Consider the following 27572-nt stretch of genomic DNA (forward strand, 5'->3'; position numbering starts at 1 on the left):
AAGTTTTCACGATTTTCTCTTTGTTTAGTGTTTGTTTTTAATTCTCAATTCATTTTATTTTTAGTATACTATTAAATCAACACTTTTTATCTAAGAGTTGCGTGTAAGGATAGATGTCAAAGTTGATTTCCCTTCGATTCTTGGTGTTAGATGCTGTATTTGCTCCATACAAAGGTGCTGCTAATCATTGAATAGCGGGAGCATGAACCAATTAAGATCTGGAGGAGAAAATATCCAGCCACCACGTAGGGCTTTGAAAGCAACAGAATGCTCTGGTGATTAATAGAAAGAGCAGTTACAGTCTTCCCATCTATTTTGCCCTATGTCTGTCTTTAGGCTGTTCATTTCATGAGCCTCATGAGACAGAATGTGAAAATAAAATGAGATATGTAAATATATACTTTTAAAAACTCAGTTGTTATGCATCATAAAACATTTCACAATTTAACAAATACATATCCTAATCCCTAAGTTAAGGGTACTGAAACCTGGCTATTACAATCTCCATCACATATCCGCCAAGTCGACCTTCTGGTTTTCTCCTGACTTCTGCCCCTCTGGTGGATTTCTGCATTCTTTCAGAGACATTTTCTCATTGGCTTGCACTTATCTATGGTTTTAATCACACCTCTCTAATCCCTAAACACTCCTCTTCTTTATCTATTAGGAGGACATTGATCTTTATAACTATTTACTGACTTTCCCCCTTTTCATATTCATCTTCCTGTCCCTTCAGCTTTTTTTTTTTTTTGAGATGGAGTCTCGCTCTGTCTCCCAGGCTGAAGTGCAGTGGCGCGATCTCGGCTCACTGCAAGCCAAACTCCACCTCCCAGGTTCACCCCATTCTCCTGCCTCAGCCTCCTGAGTAGCTGGGACTACAGGCACCTGCCACCACACCTGGCTAATTTTTTTTTTTGGATTTTTAGTAGAGACGGGGTTTCACCATGTTAGCCAGGATGGTCTCGATCTCCTGACCTCGTGATCCGCCTGCCTCGGCCTCCCAAAGTGCTGGGATTACAGGCGTGAGCCACCACGCCCAGTCTTTCTCTGCTCTTTTTCCATTCCACTTCCTGAGTCATGTGTCATCTCCTGTCTCTCCCACCCCCCTAGCCTCTTTCCTTTGTTCCCTTCCTGACCTGTTCTTTCCTACTTTAGTACCCCTCAGGTCCCTTTCCTCCAATCTCCAGATCTGTGCCTTACCTTTTCTTTTCTGTTTAGATGTATTTTAGGATAGATTTTCTTCTGTGGTTATCTTTCTCTTTCATCACCCAGTCAATGTTTTGCTACTTCTTATACTACTGTCTTCACCCTTCATTCATCTTTCTTGTCCTTTTCAGTCCCATCTCGCCCTTCTCCCAGGCACCACCCACTTCTCTTTTTATACAAATTGGTTGTTTACCCTCCTTCTCATGCTCCCTTTAGCCCTTAACATACTAAAGCAGGATCTCAAGCATAGAACTAATAAGGTCTAATTGATGTTTCTTCCTTCATTGCCTAATTTGTCATTTGCCTAATTTGGCTCACCACCAGAGGACAGAAGGAAGCTATTCAAGTTCAATGTGGATGCAGAATCACTCTGTGCAATGGAACAGGAGGGTGGTACATCCTCAGTCAGTGTCCATTCTTTCCTGAGCTCCTGACCCCTTGTGCAGACATCTAGGGAGCATTCTCCATCTTTGGTTAAGTTCTCTCTTGTTCCCTCCTCTTCCTACATCTCAACCTATAACCAAACCTCCCAAGATTAGCACCCAACCTCAAACGGTAACCATAAACAAATGGAGGAGGTAAAATTGCAGTCTATGGGTGAGAGTTTAGCATGAAATGGTTGGTGATCATTTTAGGGGGTGATCTCTCAAGGTGCTTAGCAAAGTGTCTTTTGGTGCCTCTGCAAGCTAGGGTGGGAGAGACAGAGAACATTCTGGGCCCTTCGTCCTGGCCCAGTGAGGTCTGGGCCATTATAGTCTGGGGATGCTGTCACATCCTCCTGTGCGGGAGAGATCTGTCTACTTGCTATCCTCGGAGTGCTCCCCAGCCCCGCCCCCCATACACAAAAACAAGAGCTGTGGGAAAATAAGTCATAGTTCACAATACTAGAGAAGTGACTTCAGATATTCTCAGGCTTCTCTTGTGATCCTGTCCCTATGGGGCCCAACTTTCAGAGAAAGTCCCAGACTCAGATTTGCTCAGGGTCAGTCATGGGTTTGGGAATAGAATATGGTTAAATGTCAGGACCGAAGGAAAAGCCCGAGATGCCCAGTTCCTTCTTTAGTGGGAGAGATGAGCCCAGGGAAGAGGTCCTCCATGTGGTCATGCCCGGTGGTGCCCACCTGAGAATGGCATCCAATAACTGCTCAGCCAAGTGGAATAAAAGGACGAAAATGGAGCTCTTCATTAGTGTGAGTGTGGAGACACATAATGGAGACACATAACCACAGAGAAAACCGCAGGATGGACTAGTTTACTGCTTACGGTGGACACTCCAGCTCATTTGTCAAGCAAGGATAGGAAACAAACAAAAACACCTGATACAACATTCAGAAGTAACACAGGCCACCTGCTTCCTTCAGGACCCCCACACAGAGTGTGAAGAAAAGGGAAGCGCCAGCCCTCTTTCTTCCTTCTCATATCAACAAGACGAGCCTACACAGGGGAAATGTCTAATTCTCCCCTCAGTCTACAGAGTCCACACTCTTTCCCAAACCCCCAACCCCTGTCCTCTCAGCGAGCCCAATCCTATCCCACCAAGCAGCCTCTTTTCACTCTTTGACCCCCCAACTAGGGGACATGGCTATTCTTGTCATCCCCTCTGGCCTCCTCCAGTGCTGAGGGCTGATCCAGGGAAGCAGCTGGTGGTTCCTCTTTTACCTTGCTGAGTAAGGGCCCAGTCCCTGGTCTGGCCCCTTCAGGCATCCATGAGAGAGCTGACGAAGGCTGCCTGCCCAGAGCCTGGGGGCAGGGAGTTGGAAATAGATCAGGAAAGTAGCCATCCCCTCCTGGGGGATGCCCCAGAGCTTGTGGGCAGAACGGACCAGGGAAGGGCAGCTCTGGCAAACAGGGGTCACTCCAGGAGGCTGTACCTGTGGGGTCGGAGGGTGTAGGAATTACCAGACAGGACGGAGAGTATCAACTATCATTAACTGTGTTCTACAACAGATCCCCCCGTGCCCCAACACACATAGACGCAGCTTAGGACCTCAGTGTAAGTCTGGGTCAAACTCTAGCCTGGGGCTCTGTCCTTAGGACCACACAGGCTCCAGCACTCAAGGTCCTGTGGTTTAGTAACATTGACACAAAGTGAACCATGGATCAGGCCAATGCTGTTTCGTACATGCAACAAGGAGACCAGGAACCACCTGATCTTTCCTCCCCTTCTGCTAGAATCTAGTTTTAATATGACAGATGTTTCTGGGATTTCAGAGGTCCAAGTGGCCCAGCAGAATATTAGCTGCCATCTACTCTAGGCCAAATATTTTCACTCCTATTGTATCTAATCCTCACCAAGTCCCTCCCTGACATAGAACTGTGAGTCCCATTTCAGAGTCCCAGAAACTGAGACTCAGGAGAGCTAGTAACTGGCTGAGCTGGACTTCAAGCCTGTTTTCCTGATGCCAAACTCCAGAGTTCTCTGCTAACTCTCACTGTGCTCTGCAGCCTCTGCAGAATTCGAGGGAGAAGAGCTTAATAGAGAGAACTAGGGGCAAACAGAAGGATTCATTCACCACCCATGACCTGCCTCAGTCTACCCTCCAGATAACTTGGCTCTTTGTCCCCTCCCACCTTCCTCAATCTCAAGGGGACCTTCTCTCCCAGCCTCAACTCACCCATATTCCCAGCAGGTGGTTGCATCAAGATCTGTCCTGAGGAGGCACCTGGGCAATAGCCCTGCGATGTGCCCCCGCTGGGGCCACAGGGAAACGTAAACAGAGAGTCTTCGGACGGTGGAAGCGTCAGTGAACTGGGCATGGAGAAGGGGAAAGTGGGGAGGTAGGGAAACTTGGGCTGAGGGGACTGGAAAAGCGGGGGCTGTGGAGCCTGGGAGAACTGGAAGGGTCCTGGCTGGTTGCTCTGTTGGTAATCCTGGGGCTCCAGCTCCTCCAAATATGAACAGGGGGGTGGCAGGGTGATGCTGCAAGGACAGAGGAACAGCTGGTGAGGTGCAGGGGTGGGGGAGCTCCCCGTTCCTACCACAGTAGCTGAGTCCCTACCTCTCACCTCCTCCTCATCTCCATGGTAAGCCCAGCCTTGCAAGGCTGCTGCAACTGCCTCTTCTCCCCACTCCTGCTCCTAGCATCTTGCCCTTGTTTCTGCTCTATTGCTGTGATCCCCCTAGGTCATTCCCCAGATCCCCTTATCCCTTTCATCCCCATCTCCTGTACTACTACTCTGTGCTCCTCTCAGTTAACCCTCTCCTCTCTGTGTCTATCTTCTCTCCATCTACAACCCCCTACCCCCGCCCAGATAACTAGAGTGACCTACCCCCGTAGGTTCCTTACCTTGTCCCCCAGGACCCACAGGGGCCATCCTTGTGGCTGCTGTCACTGCCAGCAACATCCATCAGCAGTGGCATCAGTTGGGGGGTGTGGACAGGGCCAAGGGGGAAAGGAAGATCGGCCCTTCGCACAGGTGGGGGGCTGAAGAGTGGGGGGGTCACCACCCTCTGAGCACCCTCACTGGGTTGGGTGGGGGCCAAAGTCTGGTCAGAAGTCAGCAGCATGGGGGGCTCTAGGAACAGAAGGCAAAGAGGGGCTATAACAGTAAGGAAATGGGAGGCAGGTTTGGCATTGCTGAATGGTAGACACAAGCCATGCCCAGGTCCCCCCGAATAGGCCCTCCTGGCTGAAACACTGGAGGACTCCAGTCACTCCCACCTCCATCAAACAAGGCCTGTCTTCACTATCTTTAGTTGCCATTTTCCCCCAGCTCTGAAGGTGGGAACTCACCTGGAAAGGTATCCAGAGGGGACTCCTGAGGGAAAGGGTCAGGCTTTGGCTCCATGGGCACAGCAGGTAGGATCTCAGCTGCAGAGCTGGAGACAGGAAGAATGAAGACTGTAGCTTTGGTGGTCTCTGGATTTGCACAGGTGCCTCATTGCCAGGAGAGACACCAATTCCCAAACTCTGCCTCCTACAGGGCATTGGCAACTTCCCAATCCCATGGCAGCCAAAATCCCTCTAAATCTTAGCTGGCAAACCTAGGACTCATGCCTAGCCTTCCAATGGTCTCCTTCTAGACCCTCAGGATCCCAGCTTGGACCCCACTTCTACCCACAGGGATGATACAGAAAGAGGAGGAATTCTGACCTGCATTGACTGCTGGCAGGGCCAGGGGCTGCAGGATTGTCCTTGCTTTCTTTCCCATTCAGTTTCTCCATTTTTCGCCACTTGGCCCGGCGATTCTGGAACCACACCTATGGGGCGAAAGGTGCTTGAAGAACTGGAGAAGAGGGGCAGAGACTGAGGCTTAGGTCCTGGCTGTTGCACAAGGAGCTACAGGACTTTGGAAGGTCACTCCAGCACTCTGCTTCTGAGCCCTCTGTCAGGCTGGTTTTATCAAAAGTCTCTGCAGTGCCTTCCTCTCCTAATGCTCTCAGGCTGTGGCACTCTGGAAACAGTCAGGGACACAGCCACATCTGAGGCCTCAATTCAGCTCCTACCCAGGCGACCGCTGAGCGCTCACTCTGCAATTCGAGTGTTTCAATGGTGGGCCCTCCGCCACTCCACCCTGCCACCAGTGAGCCGGCCCCCTTTACCATGATGCGCTGGGGGGTCACCCCCACCGTCTGGGCAATCTCCCGGCGTTTATCACTGTCAGGATAGTGGTCTTCTTGGAATATCTTCTCTAGCTCCTCCAGCTGATCTGAAAGAAGAAGAAACTTGTGTGAGGAGGACAAATGCCAGTGACAGGCAGGTGAAGAGAAAGAGAGATGCTCACCAAGTATCTCCAACAGATGGGGCCACTGCCCCTAACCCAACACTTTCCCAAAGCCTTTTTCCTATTGGGCTGGGCCTTCTCGCTCTTGGGTGCTACAGCAGAGAGCAGTATGTTTACTTTCTTTACTCTTCTACCCTGGTCCCAACATCATTTTCTTTTTTTCTTTTTTAGACGGAGTCTCACTCTGTCGCCCAGGCTGGAGTGCAGTGGCGCAATCTCAGCTCATTGCAACCTCTGCCTCCCAGGTTCAAGCAATTCCCCTGCTTCAACCTACCAAATAGCTGGGATTACAGGCACAGGCCAGCATGTCTGGCTAATGTTTGTATTTTCAGTAGAGGCGGGGTTTCACCATGATGGCCAGGCTGGTCTCAAACTCCTGACTTCAGGTAATCCACCTGCCTCGGCCTCCCAAAGTGCTGGGATTACAGGCATGAGCCACTGTGCCTGGCTCCAGCCTCATTTTCTGATGTGATAACCCAACCTTCCCTCTGAGGGTCAGAGATAGTTGCACTACCACGGCCCAAGAGAGAATCCGGGACGAAGTGACATACAAACTAACCCCATCCCTCGGGTCTCCTGGGGGTAGATTCTTCACACAGCCCCACCTTTCCCCAGGATGACCCCAGATCTCTTCGGTTTCCTCTCTTTAGGGACTTACCTGAGCGGTATAGGGTTCGTGTCTTTTTCCTAATTTGGCAGGTCACTTCCGGGGGCCCCTGCTTGTGGTCTCTGTTTTGGTTGCTCTGCGCCAATGTACTGAGGAGATTGGCCAGGTGGCAGGGCCCCCGGCCTGACCCACAGGGCACTGGGTTGTGTGTGGCACGGGCTGAGTTAGGGGCACCCGGAGATGATGTTGGGGCCAGACCCATGGCATTAGGCTTTTTCTGCTTCCCGGGGGCTGGAGAATAGGACCTCTTTCCTATCTTCACCTCTCCCACTGGGAGGGAACAATCTTCCCCCTGAGTCTGGGGCCTGGAGCGGGCTAGAGTTCTGTCTTTGTGGGGAGCCCTGGAGCGGGGGGGCGGGCACAGTCTCCCAGCATCAGCCCCGGTGGCTTCTCCAGAGACTGCTGGCGGCTTCTTCTCTCCTGAGATGGTGCAGGAGGGTGGCAGTTCCTCACTCTGAGTGTCCTGAGCATGAGGGGCTGAGCCCCGGAGCAGTTCCTCCTCCCCGGGTCCTGCAGCCAGGGGCTTCTCTCCAGCTTTCTGGCCTGTGGGGAGCCAACATCCACTGACCTTAGCACCAGGGAGAAGGAAGAACTGGACCAAGAGGAAGTGCTGCTTCCTGCTTTGCAAACGGTTTGATCTTAAGCTTTAATTTGTCTACCTATCAAATGGGGTAATAATTCCACACTTACCTTCCTAGCTTGACTATTGTGAGGATTAAATCAGATAACCCAACTTCTTTGAAAAATGTAGACAAATTTATGCAATTCTGAGACGGCGTTAGCTCATGGTATCTCCTAATTTGGGGGTACTCACCCCTTGTGAGTTCCCTTTTTCCCAGACACCAGGGGTATGAGTTTGAGGGACTGTTCAGGTATCTCTAAGGGATCATGTTGGGGCTGGGGATGGACCAGGAAGACAAAGAGAAACAGATTGACAGAGATTCTGCTTCTCCCAAGGCGGGATGCTGTTTCTGCTGCACAACAGGCATTATTGCTTGGAGAAGGGACAAGAAAGGATTCGATTGTCTCCAGCAGCTGAGGCAAGAGCATCAAAAGAGATAACAGGGAGAACCATGGAACTCTGTCTCTGCCAACTCTCCTCAGCTCCATACATGCCCCCCCGCCCACACCCCCCACCCCACTACCATCCAGCACATCCACTTCCTCCCCCTCCCTGCAAAGCAGGATCTCACTCTCTGGTCAACCTCTCTTTCGAGTAAGGAAACTGGGACCCAGCTAGAACTAAAAACCCTACCACTCATCCCTAAAGCTTGCCTTCCTTTCTGTGAGCTGACTGATGCATTGGGAGCTTACCATGTTCCAGGCATGGCGCTAAGCACCTTTCAAAGATTAGCATAGTGCATATTTAATCTCTGCAAGAACAGCACTGCTAATATTCCCTTCTAACAGATGAAGAAATGAGGATGAGACAGCAGAGTAATATGTCCAAGATCACACAGCACCCTGAGCACGTACTCTGTGTACTTAATCACCACATGGAGTCCTTCCTGGGGCCATCAAATGATCCCCCCACTTTCACCTCCCAACTTACTCATAACTCCAAGAACCCTCAGCTCAGGGAGCTGCTTTGTCATTTCCAACTAAATTGGAACATTTGTAATGAATGCTAAGTAACGACTAAGAGCTACTGTTACTTTAATGAAAATTGCATGAGATAGGTCTTAAGGAATAACTTTTTTTTTTTTTTTTTTTTTTTTGAGATGGAGTCTCGCTCTGTCGCCCAGGCTGGAGTGCCGTGGTGCAATTCTGGCTCACTGCAACCTCGGCCTCCTGGGTTCAAGCAATTCTCGTGCCTCTGCCTCCCAAGTAGCTGGGATTACAGGTGTGTGCCACCACACCCAGCTAATTTTTGTATTTTTAGTAGAGATGGGGTTTTGCCATGTTTGCCAGGCTGGTCTCCAACTCCTGACCTCAGGTAGTCCACCAGCCTCACCCTCCCAAAGTGCTGGAATTACAGACTTGAGCCACTGCGCCTGGCCCTAGGAATGACTTTGTAACAGAGTGTCAAGGAAAAAGGTCATGGTCAAGGGTGCTGTTCCAAGTCCTTTCCTAGGACACAGGCTGGACCCGACTTGCATGAGAGGGTCTGGGCTGGTGAAGAGGGTGAGCAGGCCTCTATGGAGTGAAGGGACAAAGCTGGCTGGTGGTGTGGGGAAGCAGGGACAAATTTGTTTTACAGCATTTTAGGAGAGCTTGTACTGTAGCAAAAAGCCTGGTACCCAGCACTGTGGGTGCTCCGTAAGCACGTGTCCTGTGGGAGTGATGTGCGCTAGTAAGAAGGGGACGGGTGTCAGACCTAAGACTAGAAGGGTCCTGGGGCTCCCAGGGTTCTCTCCCCTGCGCGCTGGGAGACTGGAGGCGGGCAGGGGGCGCGGGGGAGCGGGGAGGGGGGTTGCAATCCCAAAGCACAGGGGGCAGTGAGGTCGGCCTCCTTCCACCCTACCCCACCCGACTCCACCCGGCCCTCGGCCTACTGAAGCTCTTAGGTCGGCTAACGCTGACCTGGTGATCACAGGCCTCCCCCTTCCCCGAACCCCCAAAGCCTGACCCCCTCGCACGACGGGGTCTCCACACTCACCCAGCGGTCCCTGGCAGGGATCCTCTGTGGGTTCCATGGCCTGGACTCCCGCCGCCGCGGCCGGCCCGTGATGCACAGGCGCGGCCTAATGAAGCCTCGCCGGGCGGGCAGGTGTGCAGCCCGCACGGGCCGGGCCGGGGGAGCCGTAGCCCGAGGCTGCGCCCCCTCACCCCCACCCCCACCCCCAGGGCGAGGCCGGCCCGGGAGGCTCGGCTGGGGCAGCTGCGAGGGCGGGGAGGACCCGGGCCTGGGCGCCGCCTGCTCCGCTCCCCCCAGCCAGGAGCCCAGGCCCAGGTGCGGGTCTCCTTCAGGCGGCCCCTCCCGTGGCGGGGCTGGAGGGCGAGGCTGGGGTGGGAGGCGGGAGCGAGGCTACCCGGTGGTCTTCGCGGGGCTGGGCCCAGCCGTGGGGCTCACCCACACCCTATGGAGGACTCAGTCCTGGATCGTGGCTAAAGCCCTTCCCCGTGGACTGTGGAAGGCGATTTCTAGAGCCACTCCTCAAAGGGGAAGCGCTGGGTTGCCCAACTCCCATGCTAGGGCCCCTCCAAGCCTCAGTATTAAGGAGCTTCAAAGTCCCCTTCCTGATTTTGTTTGTTTTGGTTTTTGAGACGGAGTCTTGCTCTGTCGCCCAGGCTGGAGTGCAGTGGGGGATCTCGGCTCACTGCAACCTCTGCCTTCTGGGTTCAAGCGATTCTCCTGCCTCAGCCTCCCGAGTAGCTGGGACTACAGGCGCCCACCACCACGCCCGGCTAATTTTTTGTATTTTTAGTAGAGACGGGGTTTCACCACGTTGGCTAGGCTGGGCTAGAACTCCTGACTTCAAGTTACCTGCCCGCCTGGGCTTCCCAAAGTGCTGGAATTACAGGCGTGAGCCACAGCGCTCGCCCCCCGTACTGATTTGAGGGTCTCCAGAGCACAAAGCCTGCACCAGATGATGAAGAAGGAGCTGAAAGAGCCACAGACTCCGTAGATCCGGTACAGTCCACACACAGGAAATTCAGGTACAGCCAGGGGCGGCCCTGCCAGGGACGGTGTGGTTACTGTGTTTCCATCCATTTGGTGTTTCGATTTTATTCTCTGAGAATGGAAGGGACTTTCTTAGGGGAGATCTCACAGGGGTGCAGCCTTATGATTCCTGGTTCACGGAATGTTTCTTACTATCTTTATACAAACAAAATCAGAATTTAAAAATTCTTGCCTCTTCTGAGCGGGGAGGGGTAGAAAGTCGGAGGGCTGGTCAGATAGAAACAGGTGCTTGGAGCTGGGTGGGGAGCGGGGCGGCCTGGAACAGAATCCAGGTGTTTTGCTTTAAGGATTTAAAAGACTCTGGACACCACGTGCTTTCATGCTGAAATCAGCTGTGGGTACATTTTCCTATTCCTTTAATTGCCTTGAGGGGCTTGGCCTACACATGTGGACTTTGGAGGATTGTGAGACCTTTAGTTCTTTCTGAAACACAAAAATGTAAACTAACTTCGAATATGATCAAGACTTCAGGCATCTGCTGTTTCATTCTGATGCCTTCCATAAGGCGGATAGCTTCTGTTTTATGAGGCGTTCAGATAGATGGGGCCCAGTTTCTGTGCTAGAAATGAAGCATTCCAGGACAAGTGAGCAAGCAGTTGTGAGGCACTGACATTGCTTCCAGGATCATTTGATGGTGAAAAATCAGGACCATTTGGTGGCGACATGGTAAATGGAACCCAGGCACGTCCTTGCTCACAGAAGCTTACTGGTGGAGGGGAGATCATCAAATGATCATGTCAGGGTAGTGTGGTCAGTGGTGAGTTAGAAGTATGAAAGGCTACTATGGAGTACGGAGGAGCAGGAACCCCTTCTGGACTAGGATGGAAGCTTCTTGGAGAAGGCGACACGTGGGCTATGAGCTGTGGAGTTTACCACATCACAGTCCCACTTAAAACCTGACAGTGACCCCTGACTGCCAGGATGAATGGCAAGCTCTGACATCTGGGTCTTTCCCCTGGATCCTCAGCTCCCCTGTGTTGCCCACCTGGGTATTTCAGTGGTGGTGTGTGTATGTCTTTTTTGGCCTAATGTTTCTCAAAGAATGTTCTTAAAACCCCCTGGATCAGAATTTCTTAGGGAATTTGTTTAAAATGGGGGTTCCAATCCCCAGAAATCTTAATTGGTTGGTCCAAGGAGGTACCCAGAAACATCCATTTGAATCCCCTCAGGTAATTTTTGTGCGTTTCAGAGTTTGAGACACTTTTAGACTTTGCAAAAACTAAGTCAGTTAAAAACTATCCTGGGGATAGGAGTAGGGGCAAGGGATGGTAGGGGCCTGTGTGGGGAAAGGAAATGACCTTTTGCCCTTTACTGAGGTGTCTGCTGCAGTGAGAAGCGGGTGCAATTAATTTCTTAACAGATTATCCTGTCACATTAAACTGAAAATAAGTCATCCTTCTCTGCCATTGTTTATGTTGTATTTCCTCTCTCTAGCTGGCTCCCCTCTGCCAGGGTGAAGGTCAGAAAGCAAAGATCCAAATTGCCCATAGGCTGTATGGCACCCTTCCACAAACTGTGAAAGATACAGGGTCTGACTCTACAATAGATTGGCATAGGGACTTAGAGAATTTAAAATATTGGCATTTTTCCAGCGGGGCACAGTGGCTCATGCCTGTAATCCCAGCATGTTGGGAGGCCAAGGTGGGCAGATCACCTGAGGTCAGGAGTTTGAGACCAGCCTGGCCAACATGGTGAAACCCTGTCTCTACTAAAAATACAAAATTTAACTGGGCGTGTTGGCACACGCCTGTAATCCCAGCTACTTGGGAGGCTGAGGCAGGAGAATTGCTGGAATCCAGGAGGTGGAGGTTGGAATAAGCCGAGATCATGCCACTGCACTCCAACCTGGGTGACAGAGTGAGACTCCGTCTCAAAAAAGAAAAAAAAAAATTGGCATTTTTCCAAACATAGAAATGAGTTTTTTTTCCCCACAAGTAATATAGTTGGATGTTTTGTTTATTTACATGAAGAATTTTATTGGCTGCAAGTGAATTTTATCTAAGATGTACATTGCATGGGAAAATATCTGGTGAGTTTTGTTGGGAAGGTGTTGTGTTTTTGATATATCCTGTTAAGTCATATCTTACATGGATCAACTTCAAGTGAAGGAGGTTTGTTATGGAAGTTAAAATACTGGCTAGAGCAAAGAGACGGCTCAATTATATAGAGGACAACAAGGTATTGTTTTAGGGGAACTTGGGGCTGTTTCTTCCTAAGTCCTGTTTGGTCGCATTTCATCTTTGTGATCAGCTGACTAGTTCATAGCCTAACTCAACTTTGTTTAGAGGACAGGGAGGTATTTTTTTTAATTTTTAATTTTTTTTTTTGGTTTCTTAATTTTCAGAGCTAGACTTTACACCATTACCACCATGCACTTAGCAAGAGTCATTTCTTCCAAAATCTTTTTTTCCCCTCACAGATATGAGAATGCCAGAACAAAAAGAAAGGTGTCTGATACTAAAAAAAAGTAGTTAATTTTTTTCAGTCTATGAAGAGTAAGTGAAATAAGTGTTCTTGATCCTTCTCCCTCTCTCTCTATAATGAGAAAAATAACCAGAAGAAGGCGGCTGATTGAGAACATTTTTTGAAGCAAAACCACAAGGTAATGTGTTCTTGTTCTATGGGCCACACCCCAGTGTAGGCAGCATCAGGTCATTGGAACACCTAGGACCAGAAAGGCAAGAATAAGTTGTGAAAGACAGGCAGAAATCTGCAGGGAGATCGTAGTCACAGCAAGGTACGGGAGGTCAGGGCCCCCGGAAAACCACCGGGAAGAGATGACCTGTCCAAAGCAGAGAGAGCGAAGGGAAGCCTGAGCCAGGCACGTGCTCAGGGACCGGCACTGCCAGAGCCCGGGCAAAAGGCCAGATGATTGGATAAATACTGGGGACCGATGACAGGGAAAAAGTGAATGGTCCCAGAGACTGGGAGAGACACTGGCAACTGCCAAAGTATCTGCCCAGGGGCTTCCTTTGAAAGCCCAGAAAAGGATGGTTTCAGGTTGCCTGTGAAGGGAATTAGGAACACCTGGCTAGAGTGGAAACTGCCGGGCAGGGCGAGGACAAGTTCTGGCGTGAATTAGCGTTGTAACTTCTAATGCCCTTGCCCCAGACACTCAGGATAATCTGCGTTTAACAACAATGGTGACTGTGTTTTAAACATTCTGCTGCTGCTGCTATTGTTTACAATTAATCGCCACTGCTGGCGTTTTGTAATTTAGAATGTACTTTCACATCCATTCTAATTCTCCTGATGTGCCTGAGTCTGGGATGCACTTTCTTCTTTCTATTCTATTCTAGTCTTCTCCAGGATTGCAATTGCTGTGCTAATTATAGCATGGCATTCAAGGACCCCTCAAAACCCGGCCCCAACCTTCACTCAGGCTTCCTCTTTGGCCACCACCACTCCCCTGCCCCCCCGCAAAGTCTCCCCCACTCTTCCAGGTTTTTGTTCCAAGCTTTTACCCTTTAGAAATGGCCATGCCTTCTCAGGGTCACTGATCAAGCTGTATATCAGCATGAAACTTTTTTTTTTTTTTTTTTCCTGGCAAAGTCTTACTCATCCTCCAAAACCCAACCCAAATATTCCCTTTCTGGGGAAGCCTGGCTCAGCCTTCCACAGCCAGAATTAACTGCCCCCTCCTAGGTCCTCCCCTTGTACTGTGTTTACATGTATATTACATCACTGCATACAGGCTGAACTGATTAGCGTTTTGTGTATTCTCCACTGGATTCGGAGTTCTTAGATGGTAACATGCATTTATTCAGGCCCGGTGCTTTCTTCTTGCTTTCTAAGTATCAACTCATTGAATTCTAACAACCTATGAAGTTCTATTATATGATTATCCCCATCTTATTGAAGAAAATGTAGCATAAAGAGTTTAATACTTCTCTGAAGGTGACAGTGGCCACCTCAGATTTGAACCCAGTTAGTCTGGTTCCTGCCTGCACTCCTAAACACTAGGCTACACTGTTTATTTGATTGTATCCATCACTGTACTGGCATAGTGAATCCCACATGGGGGATGGATCATTGTTCAGTGACAAAAAGTTGACCATTGCCAGGAGTTAGGGAGCAGGGGAGGGAAGTGGCTGTGAGTTCAAAAGCATAGTAGCAGTGATGGAACCGTTCTGAATCTTGGCTATAGCGGTGCTTCCACAAGTCTACACACAAGATAAAACTGCACAGAACTAAATACCCACCCCGTGCATGAAAACTGGTGAAATCTGAGTAAGGTCACAGACTGTATCAAAGTCAATTTCCTGGTGTGGTATTGTACTGGCGTCACAGAAGATGTAAAACGGGGAAAGGGTATATGGAATCCCTGTATTATTTCTTACAACTGCATGTGAATCTACAATTATCTCAAAAAGCAGGAAAAAAGTTGATCCTAGTGTTCTGACCACAAGTTTGGTTCTCCTGGACTTGGTTAAATATAATTCACAGAAATAATGTTTTGGTATAGTAGCATTATTAACTTTTGCTTAATAGTAACTTTAAAATATAGATTTAAATGATATCTACACCTTTAACAGGGGTGTGGGTGAGCAAGCAGAAGAATTTATATCTAATTTGTTCTAAAAGTAAAACAATAACATGTCTCATAATAGGAATGCAAATTTATTAGAAAAAAGGGTAAATATCGAACAACTGAAAAATGAAAAAGATGGTATTTCTCATCAAACAACAGTATCAGTTATTAACAATTTGGAACATTTCCTCACAGCATTTTTTCCATTATTGCTGTTTTGTATATGATTTTCATGATTGTAATTACACTCCATATATAATTTCAAGCATGTCTCCCTTAAAATGTACTATGAAAAGCACAGTTCTGTATTGTTTCAAAGTCTTCAGAATTTATTGAGTGGCAGTACTGTTATTTAACTATTTTTCAACTGTTGGAGCAATCTTTTGAACTTAAATATTATACGTTTTAAAAAATTAAAAAGGCAAATTTGAAATACAGCTTGCATCTTTTTCCCTTAATGGCTTTTAAAAAATAAAAACCTCTTCCACTTGGTTATTCATCTCCCTATATATTTTTTTAATAGTCCCAAGCCCATGAGAAGCCATGAGGCTGTTTATCTCACAGGAATAGACAGGCTGCCTGGCTGGCAAGTGGATAGCTAAGGGTAACTTTAAGAAGGGGTCCGGGATTCTAAGGTCGTAAACTTGACAGCCAGCAGGGCAGCTTTAGTGAGAGGCAAGAAATGTCCCTGAACAAGGTATTTTTTCCTCCTTTGGTATCTTGGGGCTGTACCGGTTCTGCTGGTGGCTTGATAGATTTTTCCAATGTTTGAGTCTAGGGTCACTGGCTCCCAAGAGGGGATGCTCTACCAAGAGTCCTCAGTGTATGGGAAGACAACTCTGTCTTCTGTTCAGAGTGTGGTGCTCACAATTTTGCTGTTGCTTCCAGGACACGAGCTCACCCTCCTGGGCTTCGAAGCCATCCTTGTCTCTGGTGTCCCAGGTACCCTCCAGGTCTGGTGATGTTAGTGTCAAAAGGAGAGCCATGTCATGGCCAGCAGGTTCCTCTATCCTTTTGGGGCAACACACTTTAAGCTCACTAACTTTATGGTGACAATTCTAGATCTGTAAAATTGAAGATACTAGAGCTTGTCTTTAAATATCTCCTTTGCTTGATGTCAATCGAGGGCAAGATCAGTAGTGTGGTTTAGAAGCTGGGAGCAGCTTCCTTTGCACGGAGGAGAGAATGGTGAAATATTAGGCTTGCGTTTAGTGAGGCGTAGAGATTAAACAATGATAGCAGACTAGATTGATTACCTGACAAATAATTAGGCCTGCAAAACCTGTCATTCCGTTGCTTGGAAGGAAGCAATCAAACTGGATAGGCTATGAGATCCAGCCTTTGTTTTGCAAAGGGATTCTGATCGTTTCTGTTTTACAAGCTGCATTGCTGTATGCTGCACATGTTATTAAGGTGGTGCAAGGCAGTGTAGGTTGTGAGTGGGCAACCTGGAGCTCAGTCAGGCTCTCATTCAGAGCAGTCCTAAGGAAAAGGAGAGCAGAGCAACAGAGAGGGAAAAGCCATATTTGGAACTAGAGATGTACTAGATATCACTGGATATGCATTCTTGAGTCAGGAGAACTAGTTTATGATCTGAGCTCTTAGAGATCCTGCTCCAAGGTCCAGTTCTTCAGCTTCTCTGTGATGTGGGCTCCTGAGCAAGGGAAACACATCTCTCAAACTTAACCTGATTTTCAAACTGAATTCCTGATTCCCACCCCCAAACTTGTCACTCCTCCTGTCCTCCCGATCTTTGTATCCTCCAGCCAGCTGGAATCACCCTTGATTTCTCTCTCACACACAGCATCTATAGAAACTGCCAGATTATTCCTGTTGCCCTCTTTCTACTCCCAGCCCACTGTCACCCATTTTCCAGAGATTTGCATGTGAAAGTCTTAAAATGTAAATTAAGGCCGGGTGCCGTGGCTCACGCCGGTAATCTCAGCAATTTGGGAGGCCAAGGCAGGAGGATCACACGGTCAAGAGATGGAAACCATCCTGGCCAACATGGTGAAACCCTGTCTCCACTAAAAATACAAAAAAATTAGCTGAGCATGGTGGTGCACACCTGTTGTCTCAGCTACTCAGGAGGCTGAGGCAGGAGAATCACTTGAACCTGGGAGGCTGAGCTTGCAGTGAGCCGAGATGGCGCCGCTGCACTCTGGCTACAGAGCGAGATTCCGTCTCAAAAAAAAAAAAAAAAAAAAAAGTAAATTAAGTCACATATGTTTTTCTCCTATTTGTAGCTTCAGTGATTTTCCAGTGTACTTACAGGAAAATTAAAACTTCTCGCTGTGGTCCTGTGTGATCCGGCTCCAGTTTACCACCCCAGCTTCATCTCAGGTGACTCTTCTGATCCTTCAAGCACTTGAAATAGATCGAATTTTCCCATTTCAAGGTGTTCACATATGCTGTTCCTGTGCTTGGCCAAACTCTTCTCTTTGTTCTTGTGACTAGTTCATAGCCAGGATTGAGTTTAAATGGTATCCCTCAATGTCAAGTCCTTCAGCCACATTATCTGCTTAACATCTGCCTCCTGATATTTTCTTTTTGTTTCCATTACAACTCCTAACACAACATGTAATTATATGTTTATTTGTTTACAATCTATCGCTTTTACTATATTTTAAGTTTCATGGGTACAGAAACTATCCCAGTTTGTTTCAACAATGTATACCTGTAGATAGGACATATCTAGCACAGTGGCTGGGCTCTAAGTGTTAACTGTTTGTTGAATGAATAAATGAACTAATAATGTGGACCTTTTAGTTGGAAGAAAGAGAAAATTATCAGATTCATGGCACAAATGGCAGTTTTGGGAAATTCACAATTTGATACATTACAGGTATTTGGTAAGCACATTAAGTTACAATGCTTCCTGAAAATATGGATTGGCCATTTTGAGAACTGAAGAATCCAGAAACTAGGGATAAAATGTGGCATTTTAATGTCCATTCTAGAGAATACAATGAGACTTGCATTACACTTTGGTAAAGTCCATAGTCACCAGAGGCCATTGCTTTTCAGAGGCTGAGAAGAAAAGCAGTAGTCAGAGCTACAGCCCATTAAGGCTGTTACAGTCTTCAAAGATGGGCACAGACAACCAAAAAATGGCATTGAAGGCAGCATATAGTTGAATCTTGCTTTTTAAAATTCAGTCTGACAATCTCTGCCTTTTGATTAGGGCATTTAGACCACATATAAAAGTTGTTGAGCCTGTAATTCCAGTACTTTGGGAGGCCAAAGTGGGTGGATCACAAGGTCAAGAGATCAAGACCATCCTGGCCAACATGGTGAAACCCCGTCTCTACTAAAAATACAAAAATTAGCTGGGCGTGGTGGTGTGAGTCTGTAGTTCCAGCTACTCAGGAGGCAGAGTCAGAAGAATCGCTTGAACCCGGGAAGTGGAGGTTGCAGTAAGCTGAGATCGCTCCACTGCACTCCAGCCTGGCGACAGAGCAAGATTCTGTCTCAAAAAAAAAAAAAAATTATTGATATAGTTCAGTTTAAATTTATGATCTTAGTGCTCTTTTTCTATTTGTCACACCTGTTCTTATTTCCTCTTTTCTCCTTATTTTTGAGTCATTGAATATTTTTATGACTCAATTTTATCTCATTTGTTGGCTTATTGAGTATATTATTGATTTATAAAATTCATTGATTTTTTTTAGTGATTGCATTGAGACTTACAAGATATATGTTTAATTTATCAGAGTGTGCCTTAAAGTGACATTAAATCACTTCATTGAAATATAAGAACCTTACAACATTAGACTTCTTCTTCTTTTTTTTTTTTTTTTTTTGAGGCAGAGTCTCACTCTGTCGCCCAGGCTGAAGTGCAGTTGTGCCATCTCAGCTCACTGCAACCTCCGCCTCCTGGGTTCAAGTGATTCTCCCAGCTCAGCCTCCCGAGTAGCTGGGATTACAGGTGTGTACCACCACACCTGGCTAATTTTTGTATTTTCAGTAGAGACAATATTTCACTATGTTGGCCAGGCTGGTCTTGAACTCCTGACCTTAGGTGATCTGCCCGCCTTGGCCTCCCAAAGTGCTGGGATTACAGACAACATTAGACTTCTGTGTCTCCCCTCTCAGCCTTTGTGCTATCATTATACAGTTTTCTCCTACGTGTTATAAACCCCACAACACATTGTTATTTTTTATTTCAATGGTCAGTTATCTTTAAAAAATATTTTCAAAATAAGGAAAAAGAGTATTCTGTATTTACTTACATATTATCATTTCTAGTGCTCTATCCTTTGGATATATCCAAAGGATATCATTTTCCATGTTAAAGCAATGTCTTCAAGATTTCCTGTAGTAAAAATCTGGTGACAATTTCTTTCAGCTTTTATATTTGTGAATGGTGTTTATTTTGCCTTCATTTCTGAAAGCTGGGTATAGAATTCTATGCTGATATGTTTTGTTGTTTCTTGAATACTACTATGAAGATGTTGGTCCATTTTCTTCTACCTTATATATTGTTACTAAAGAAAAAGCTGCTATCACAATTCTTATCTTTGTTTCTCTGCACAGGTGACTTTTTGTCTTTAGCTGATTTTAATATTTTCTCTTTATCACTGATTTTAAATAGTTTATGATGTGCCTTAGTGTAGTTTTCTTTATGTGTCTTGTGTTTGGGATTCATTTAGCTTCTTGAATTTGTGAGTTTATAGTTTCCATCAAATTAGGAGATTTTTTTCACTGATTATTTCTTCAAATATTTTTTTCCATCCTTCTCTCTCTTCTTTCTTTGGGGCCACCAATTTTACAGATATTAGCCTTTTGAAGTTGCCTTAGGTTCCCTAAGGCAACTGTTTTTTTTGTCTCTGTGTTTCATTTTGGAGAGTTTCTATTGCTATATCTTTAAGTTTTATATTTTTTTCTTCTTCAGTGTCTGTAGTTATTACATCCAGTTTGTCATCTCAGACATTAATTTTTTTAATCCCTAGACATTTGATTTGGGTGTTTTATATCTTCAGTGTCTAAACATGCAAATATTCTCCTTTATCTTCCTCAATAGATGAAATAAAATTATGTAACTGCTTTAACGCCCTTGTCTACTATTTTTATATCTATTTCTATCAATACTTTTGTCTAGATTATGGCTCATTTTTTTCTGCTGCTTTGCGTAGCTGGAAGTGTTTTATTAGATGCTAGACATTGTAACATTGTGAATTTTACCTTACCGGATTTACTGTGTGAGAGGGTGTGTGTGTATATGTAAGTGTGTGTGTGTGCTTGTGTGCTTGTTCTGTATCCTGTTACTTGGAAGTACTATCACCTTTTCAAGACTTACTTTTAAGTTTTTTAAGATAGAGAGGGATTCCAACTAAGGCTAATTTTCCCTACTGCCAAAGCAATATCTTCTAAATACTCCACCCAATGCCCCATGAATTACAATGTCCTTCCACTCTGGCTGGTAGAAATCCAAACTATTCCTGGCCCTGTGTGAACTTCACTGGTTATTTTACCTTTTCTTTTTCATTGGTTCTTTCCTCACTAGGGTAGTTTCCTCACACACATGTAGTAATTAGTACCCAGCTGAGGGTTCTCTTGCTCCATCCTTCTCTCCTTCAGCTCCTCTCCGGGTGGTGCTCTCCTTCCCAGTACCCACCTTCGTCTTCCCAAATTCTCAATTCTGTATCCTCAACTCAGCTAGACCACCCTCTGGCCTGAAATCTGGAACTTTCCTCTAGACAATAAGCCACAGTAATTGTGGGCTCACCTTGTTTCCTTTTTCTCAAGAATGATTGTCTTGTACTGGCTGTTGTGCAATATCTGAAAACCATTGTTTTCCATATTTTGTAAAGTGTTCTAATTGTTTGGGATGGTAGGGTAAATCTGGTTTCTGTTTGCCCATTTTGGCTGGAAGATGAAGTGCCCACAAACTATACATGTTGACTAGTTCTCCACTGTGTACAGGATAAAGTTCGAACTCATTAGTTTAGCATACTTAGTACATTACAAGCAGACTTCATGACAATCTCTACCCACACCTCACCCACTTCTAGTAACTCAAGACAGCATGCCACCTCTTGACCATATCCATACTTTTTCATGTCTTAGTGCATTGCACATGCTCTTGTCTTTGTCTAGGATGACTTTATTCCCCTGTATCTTCCATCTTTCCAAATCCCGCTTGTTCCTCAAGACCCAACTCGATTACCAGTTCCTCTGTTAAATTTTACCAGACCTGAGTGTTAGTTGCTACAGGATATGATTTTATTATGTTCTTATAACACTATTATAGAGTGTCTTTATTTGACTTACACACCTGATGGAGATGTCTTCATCTCCTCAAGGGCAGTAATCTCGACATCTTATTCACATTTTCATCTCTCAGCCCAGCTTAGTGCCTGACTTAGGTTCTTGGCAAATGTCTACTTCTGAATGAATGCCCTGTCATAGTGCATAATCTTGCTTTCTGAAAATAGTATTGGCTTGCTTATTTGGAGGCATGTGGGAATGATTTAAAAAATAAAATAAAACTTGGACTGGAATAGCCGCCATGGTCTAGCAGGTGTTCTGTGTTATGTTAATCACAGAGGATGCTGGGCAGGTGCTGGTTCCCTTCTAAGCCTTTATCTCAGCATTAAAACAATTCATAGCCAATAGCTGGGATTTTTCTCTCACAGATGGTGGAGTTCTGTGACTTATGTCTGGGAGAGGTAAGTGCAGGAAGAGTTGTTCCTTGGAAGTTCCATAAAGGGAATATATCACTTCCAAAGCATCAGCTTCAACTGAAAGAGCTGGAATCAGCTACTTCTGGCCTGTCCGAAGCCAGCATCTTAGACAGCTATGTCTCAGGTATGCCCTGAACTGCCTGGGGCATGTGTCTCAGGATAATGTATATTAAGGATTCAAGATTCTTAACTGTTCTTGAAGGCTAACAATTTAGGAAAGAGCAAACATTTTAGAAGCTCACCTCCTTATTCAAGATGGAGAAGAGTAATCAGGTATGTCTCTGAATAAAACAAAGTCCACCAGAATGTTAAACACACACACACACACACACACACACACACACACACACACACACACTCACACACTCTTACTCTCTCTCTCCTGAGTTTATTTACTTGCCTGCCAGACAAAGGAGTATACACTGTCAACAAAATTCACTGAATACTTAATGGGAGGGGGTCAGGGTGAGGATCAAAAGGCTTTATTCACTAGAAAAGGGCTTCAAGGTGGTTATACTAAGTAGTGATTGAAAACTCCCTCTCTGAATGGAAAAAAATGAGTTCTTGTCCATACATGTTTGGCTTAATCATGTCCCATTTTAGAAAGTAATCTGTACTTTGGTACACTGAGGTTCTGACATACCAGATTACTCACAATTCTGAGTCCTTTATCAGCTTGGAATGTTGGCTTGCTGAAAGTTCATGGCTGTTCAGTGACTTCTTCTGATTGGAAACAGTCTTGATGAACCCAACACTCAGTTTTGACTTCTTCTATGCACATGTAGCTATAAGTGTAAAATTGTCCTTTTATAGATGTGATCATGTAATTTATCCCATGTAGAATTTGGGCAGGGGGCATACCTGATTTAGCTTGGAGAAGGGCACAACATCAACTGTATATTGGTAGGGGAAAATTAATGATATTTGATATATATAAGACTCTCAAAAATATAATTTATCAAATGCTGAAGAAAAGAATTTGGGCTTTGCAGTAGGGAAGACTTAGTTTTGCATTGCATTTCTGAACATATTCATCTTAATCTCAGTTTTTTTCATATAAAACAAAATATCAGTCTTATCAGCTAATGGGAAGATTAAATGAGATGATGTATGTAAGCAACTCCCACAATGTCCTACTGTGTCCGGAATTGGTGGGTTGTTGGTCTCACTGACTTCAAAAATGAAGCCGTGGACCCTTGCAGTGAGTGTTACAGTTCTTAAAGGCGGCGTGTCCGGAGTTTGTTCCTTCTGAGGTTCAGATGTGTTCAGAGTTTCTTCCTTCTGGTGGGTTCGTGGTCTCGATGGCTTCAGGAGTGAAGCTGCAGACCTTCGCAGTGAGTGTTACAGCTCATAAAGGCAGTGTTGACCCAAAGAGTGAGCAGTAGCAAGATTTATAGCAAAGAGCGAAAGAACAAAGCTTCCACAGTGTGGAAGGGGACCTGAGCGGGTTGCCACTGCTGGCTCGGGCAGCCTGCTTTTATTCTCTTATCTGGCCCCACTCACATCCTGCTGATTGGTCCATTTTGCAGAGAGCCAATTGATCTGTTTTACAGAGAGCTGATTGGTCTGTTTTGACAGGGTGCTGATTGGTGTGCTTACAATCCCTGAGCTAGACACAAAAGTTCTCCACATCCCCACTAGATTAGCTAGATACAGAGTGTCAACTGGTGTATTTACAAACCCTGCGCTAGACACAGAGTGCTGATTGGTGCATTTACAAACCTTGAGCTAGATACAGAGTGCCGATTGGTGCATTCAAAATCCCTTAGCTAGACATAAAGATTCTCCAAGTCCCCACCAGACTCAGGAGCCCAGCTGGCTTCACCCAGTGGATCCCGCACCAGGGCCACAGGTGGAGCTGCCTGCCAGTCCCACGCCGTGTGCCCGCACTCCTCAGCCCTTGGGTGGTCGATGGGCCTGGGCACCGTGGAGCAGGGGATGGTGCTTGTCGAGGAGGCTTGGGCTGTGCAGGAGCCCACGGCGGGATGGGGGGCTCAGGCATGGTGGGCTGCAGGTCACGAGCCCTGCCCCACGGGGAGGCAGCTAAGGCCCGGCAAGAAGTCGAGCACAGCAGCTGCTGGCCCAGGTGCTAAGCCCCTCACTGCCCTAGTGCGGGGCCTGCCGAGCCCACGCCCACCCGGAACTCATGCTGGCCCGCAAGCTCCGTGTGCATCCCTGGTTCCCACCTGCATCTCTCCCTCCACACCTCCCTGCAAGCTGAGGGAGCTGGCTCTGGCCTTGGCCAGACCAGAAAGGGGCTCCCACAGTGCAGTGGCAGGCTGAAGGGCTCCTCAACACAGCCAGAGTGGGCACCAAGGCCGAGGAGGCACTGAGAGCGAGCGAGGGCTGTGAGGGCTGCCAGCACGCTGTCACCTCTCAATCCCCCCCTCTAAACAGGACACCCCAACTGCTGTTGGGAATTTGGCCGATGACCACTCTAGCTACTTCCTGCTGGATAGGGGCAAAGAAGGGGTCCTGCAGTTGTAGTGTCCTCCAGAGGGGAACTCTCTAGGCCAGTGGAAGTGCCAGTGGGTCGGTCCAGGGGTCCTTGGTAGAAGTTGTTAGTTGAACTCATTTGGGGTTCCATTTGTAAGACCATCTGTAGCTTGATGGCTTCGATTCTAGAGGAAACAAATCTGACAAGAAGGTTAAAAACACAGGGCCCAAAGGCGAGTAACAGCAAGATGGCTGCCATGGGACCTAGAAATGGGAGAAGTCATGTTGCCCAACTCCAGAGGTTGGTATAAGAGTTTGAAAGGCGTTGTCTGATATCAGAAGCCTTTTCCTGTAAATGCCGGGTGGCATCGCTTACCATCCCTGACTGGTTAGTGTAAAAACAACACTCTCCCCCTAAGAAGGTGCAGAGTCCTCCTTTCTCAGCAGTGAGGAGGTCTGGGCCTCGGTGGTTTTGGAGAGTCACTGCTGCCAAAGAGTCTAATTGGGATTGTAAAGTAAGAATAGATTTCGTTATTTCTTGCAAACTGTCTGAGAAATCCTTTGAGAGTGTGTGGTAGTAGGATAATGAAGTAGATAAACCGGCTATTCCAGTTCCTGTAGCAGTAGCCATTCCTAACCCTATAAATAGGGATATTAGTTGTATGGCTTTGCACTGACGGACTTGAGCTTTGACAGGTACCGATAGGGTCTGATTTCCTGGGGCAATGTTAATGTTGGGACTTAGAAAGACTAAGGTGCAGGTGCCTGTCCAGTTAGTGGGGAGGCAGATATAGGTGGATGTTCTACATAAGAAGAATATGCCTTGGCTAGGTAGACAGAAATTTACCCTGGCTTTTAAAGGAATAGGGTACACTGTTTTTCTTTACTACTTCTTTCTCTCTTCAAGTTCTTCTTTGTTTCTTCCTCTCTTTTTTTCTTTCTCTAACTTTCTCTTTTTTTCTTTCCTTCTTGCTGGTCTTTCCCTACTTCTGCCAGCCACTTATGCTGCTGTTCTCCCCTCTCCTTCCCATTTTGATGGCTTTGGCAGTGTAAGACTGCCACCTCCTTGTGTTTTTGCATAGAGTGCAATAACTCTATAATTTCCTTGTGGTATTTAATGGCAGTTTCCCCAGAGGTTAGGAACTCCCTCTCTTTCCATATTGCAGCATGGGCATGTAGGATTAGATAAGCATACTTGCTATCTGTATACACATTTATTCTTTTGCCCTTTCCAAGTTCTAAGGCTTGGGTAAGTGCCACTAGTTCTGATAACTGGGCACTGGTCCCTGGGGGAAGAGGCTTACTTTCAAGTATGGTTACATCACTAACTATGGTGTAACCTGCCCTTCGTATCCCATTCTCCACAAATGAACTTCCATCGGTATATAGGTTAAGGTCAGGATTAGCTAAGGGGACTTCTAAGAGATCATCTTGGGTGGCATAAGTCTGGACTATAATTTGTTGGCAGCCATGCTCGATTGGTTCCCCATCCTCTGGGAGAAAAGTGGCAGGGTTGAGGAGCACACACATGCATATTTGAAGCACCGGTCCCTCAAGGAGTAGCACCTGGTATCTAAGTAGGTAGTTATCTGATAGCCATAAACTTCCTTTGGCACCTAGTATGCCATTTACATCATGAGTAGTCCAGACAGTGAGATCCTTTCCTTGTGTTATTTTGATAACCTCTGACATTAAGACGGCCACTGCTGCAACTACCCTTAAACAGTGAGGCCAGCCTTTTGCTACTACATCAGTTTCCTTACTTAGGTATGCCACTGGTTGTGGGGTTGTCCCACAAGTCTGTGTAAGGACTCCAAGAGCTATCCCAGCAATCTCTGTGATGTGGAAAGAGAAGTTTTGTCCTGTGGGAAGGCTTAAAGCTGGAGCTTGTACTAGGGCCTGCTTTAAGGTTTTGAAGACTGTTTCTGCCTCTGGTTCCCATTCTACTAGATGAGTATTTGCCCTCTGGGTTTCCTTGGTTAGAGTATAGAGGGGCCTGGCTATCTCACTGTATCCAGGGATCCATAGTCAGCAAAGGTGGTAATTCTAAAGAACCCCCACAACTGTTTTAATGTCTTAGGGTGAGGATAAGCCAGTATAGGCTGTATTCATTCCTTGCTGAGGGCCCTGGTCCCTCTGGCTAAGATTAGGCCTAGATATTTGACCTGCTGTAGGCAAAGCTGGGCCTTCGACCTAGACACCTTGTACCCTTGATTAGCTAGAAAGTTCAAGAGATCTAGAGTAGCCTGCTGGGACGAGGCTTCTGAACTGGTAGCCAAAAGTAAATCATCCACATATTGAAGGACCAGAATGCCTGGACTTCAGAAGTGGCCTAGATCTTGGGCCAGTACCTGACCAAACATATGAGGGCTATCCCTAAAACCTTGGCGCAAGACCATCCACGTAAGTTGGGACGTGTGGTCTGTGGGATCCTCAAAGGCAAAGAGAAACTGGGAGTCAGAATGCAGGGGAATACAGAAAAAGGCATCCTTGAGGTCCAGAACCATGAACCATTCTGCTTCCTCTGGTATTTGAGAGAGCAGGGTATAGGGGTTGGGTACAACTGGATAAGGAGGAATTACTGCCTCATTGATGAGTCTAAGATCTTGCACTAGTCCCCACTGACCATTCAGTTTTTGTACTCCTAGAATTGCGGTGTTGCAGGGACTGCTGCATTTCCTTACTAAGCCTTGAGCTTTCAAATGTTTAACAATATTCTGTAATCCTTTATGAGCTTCAGGCCTTAAGTGATATTGTCTTTGATAAGGAAAAGTGGTGGGATCTTTTAACCTGATTTGGACTGGGTGGGCATTTTTTGCCCTTCCAAATTGTCCTTCCAATGCCCAGACTTCAGGGTTGATTCCCTCCTCAAGTAGGGGACAACAAATGGGTAACTTGTTCCCCATATTCATGTAGATAATAGCTCCAGCCTTGGATAATATATCCCTCCCTAATAAGGGTGTGGGACTTTCAGGCATAACAAGAAAGGCATGTGAAAAGAGCAAAGTCTCCCAATTACAACTGAGGAGGTGGGAGAAATACCTGGTTACAGGCTGTCCCAGGATTCCTCGGATGGTAACGGACCTTGAGGACAGGAGATTAACACTGAGAAGGCCACGCCAGTGTCCAGGAGGAAGTCAATTTCCTGGCCTTCAATAGTTAAACATACCCGGGGCTCAGTGAGGGTGATGACATGAGCTGGCGCTTGCCCCAGGCACCCTCAGTCCTGTTGTTGGATCATCTGGTTGGGGGCTTCTGACCCAGGGAACCTTCATCCTCTGGGGCAGTGCACCTTCCAATGATTGCCTCGGCATTGTGGACATGGATGAGGGGGCAGCTTGTTTCTCATTGGACAATATTTTTTAAAGTGTCCTAGTAAACCACACTGATAACAAGCCCTACCAGGTGATTGGCCTGCTCCATTTTCTGTCCTCTCTGAACCACCAAGGTTTGTTTGTCTGAGGGCCATGACTAAGGCTGTGGCCTTTCTCTGATCTCGCTTTTCCTTTTGGGCCTGTTCCTCTTGGTCCTTATTATAGAACACCGAGGTTGCCAGGCTTAATAATGCCTCTAAGATTTTGTTCAGGGCCCAGGGCTTGCTTTTGGAGCTTTCTCCTGATATCTGTGGCTGATTGGGTAATAAACTTATCTTTTAGAATCAATTGACCCTTGAGTGATTCGGGTGACATGGGAGTA

General features: G+C 46.7%; 1 protein-coding gene across 1 annotated transcript; it reads right to left on the minus strand.

The window, feature by feature from the left end:
* Positions 1-2749: 2749 nt before the first annotated feature.
* On the minus strand, positions 2750-15740 carry NOBOX (NOBOX oogenesis homeobox). The gene is given in 11 exon segments (XM_003820516.4): positions 2750-3077; positions 3822-4126; positions 4494-4722; positions 4941-5026; positions 5301-5407; positions 5654-5856; positions 6590-7141; positions 7413-7434; positions 7436-7495; positions 10092-10216; positions 15656-15740. Coding segments are annotated over 11 exon segments (2076 nt in total). The 3' UTR covers positions 2750-2775.
* Positions 15741-27572: the final 11832 nt, after the last annotated feature.

The sequence above is a fragment of the Pan paniscus genome, chromosome 6, assembly GCF_029289425.2.
Source record: "Pan paniscus chromosome 6, NHGRI_mPanPan1-v2.0_pri, whole genome shotgun sequence".
In the NCBI taxonomy this organism is placed as follows: domain Eukaryota; kingdom Metazoa; phylum Chordata; class Mammalia; order Primates; family Hominidae; genus Pan; species Pan paniscus.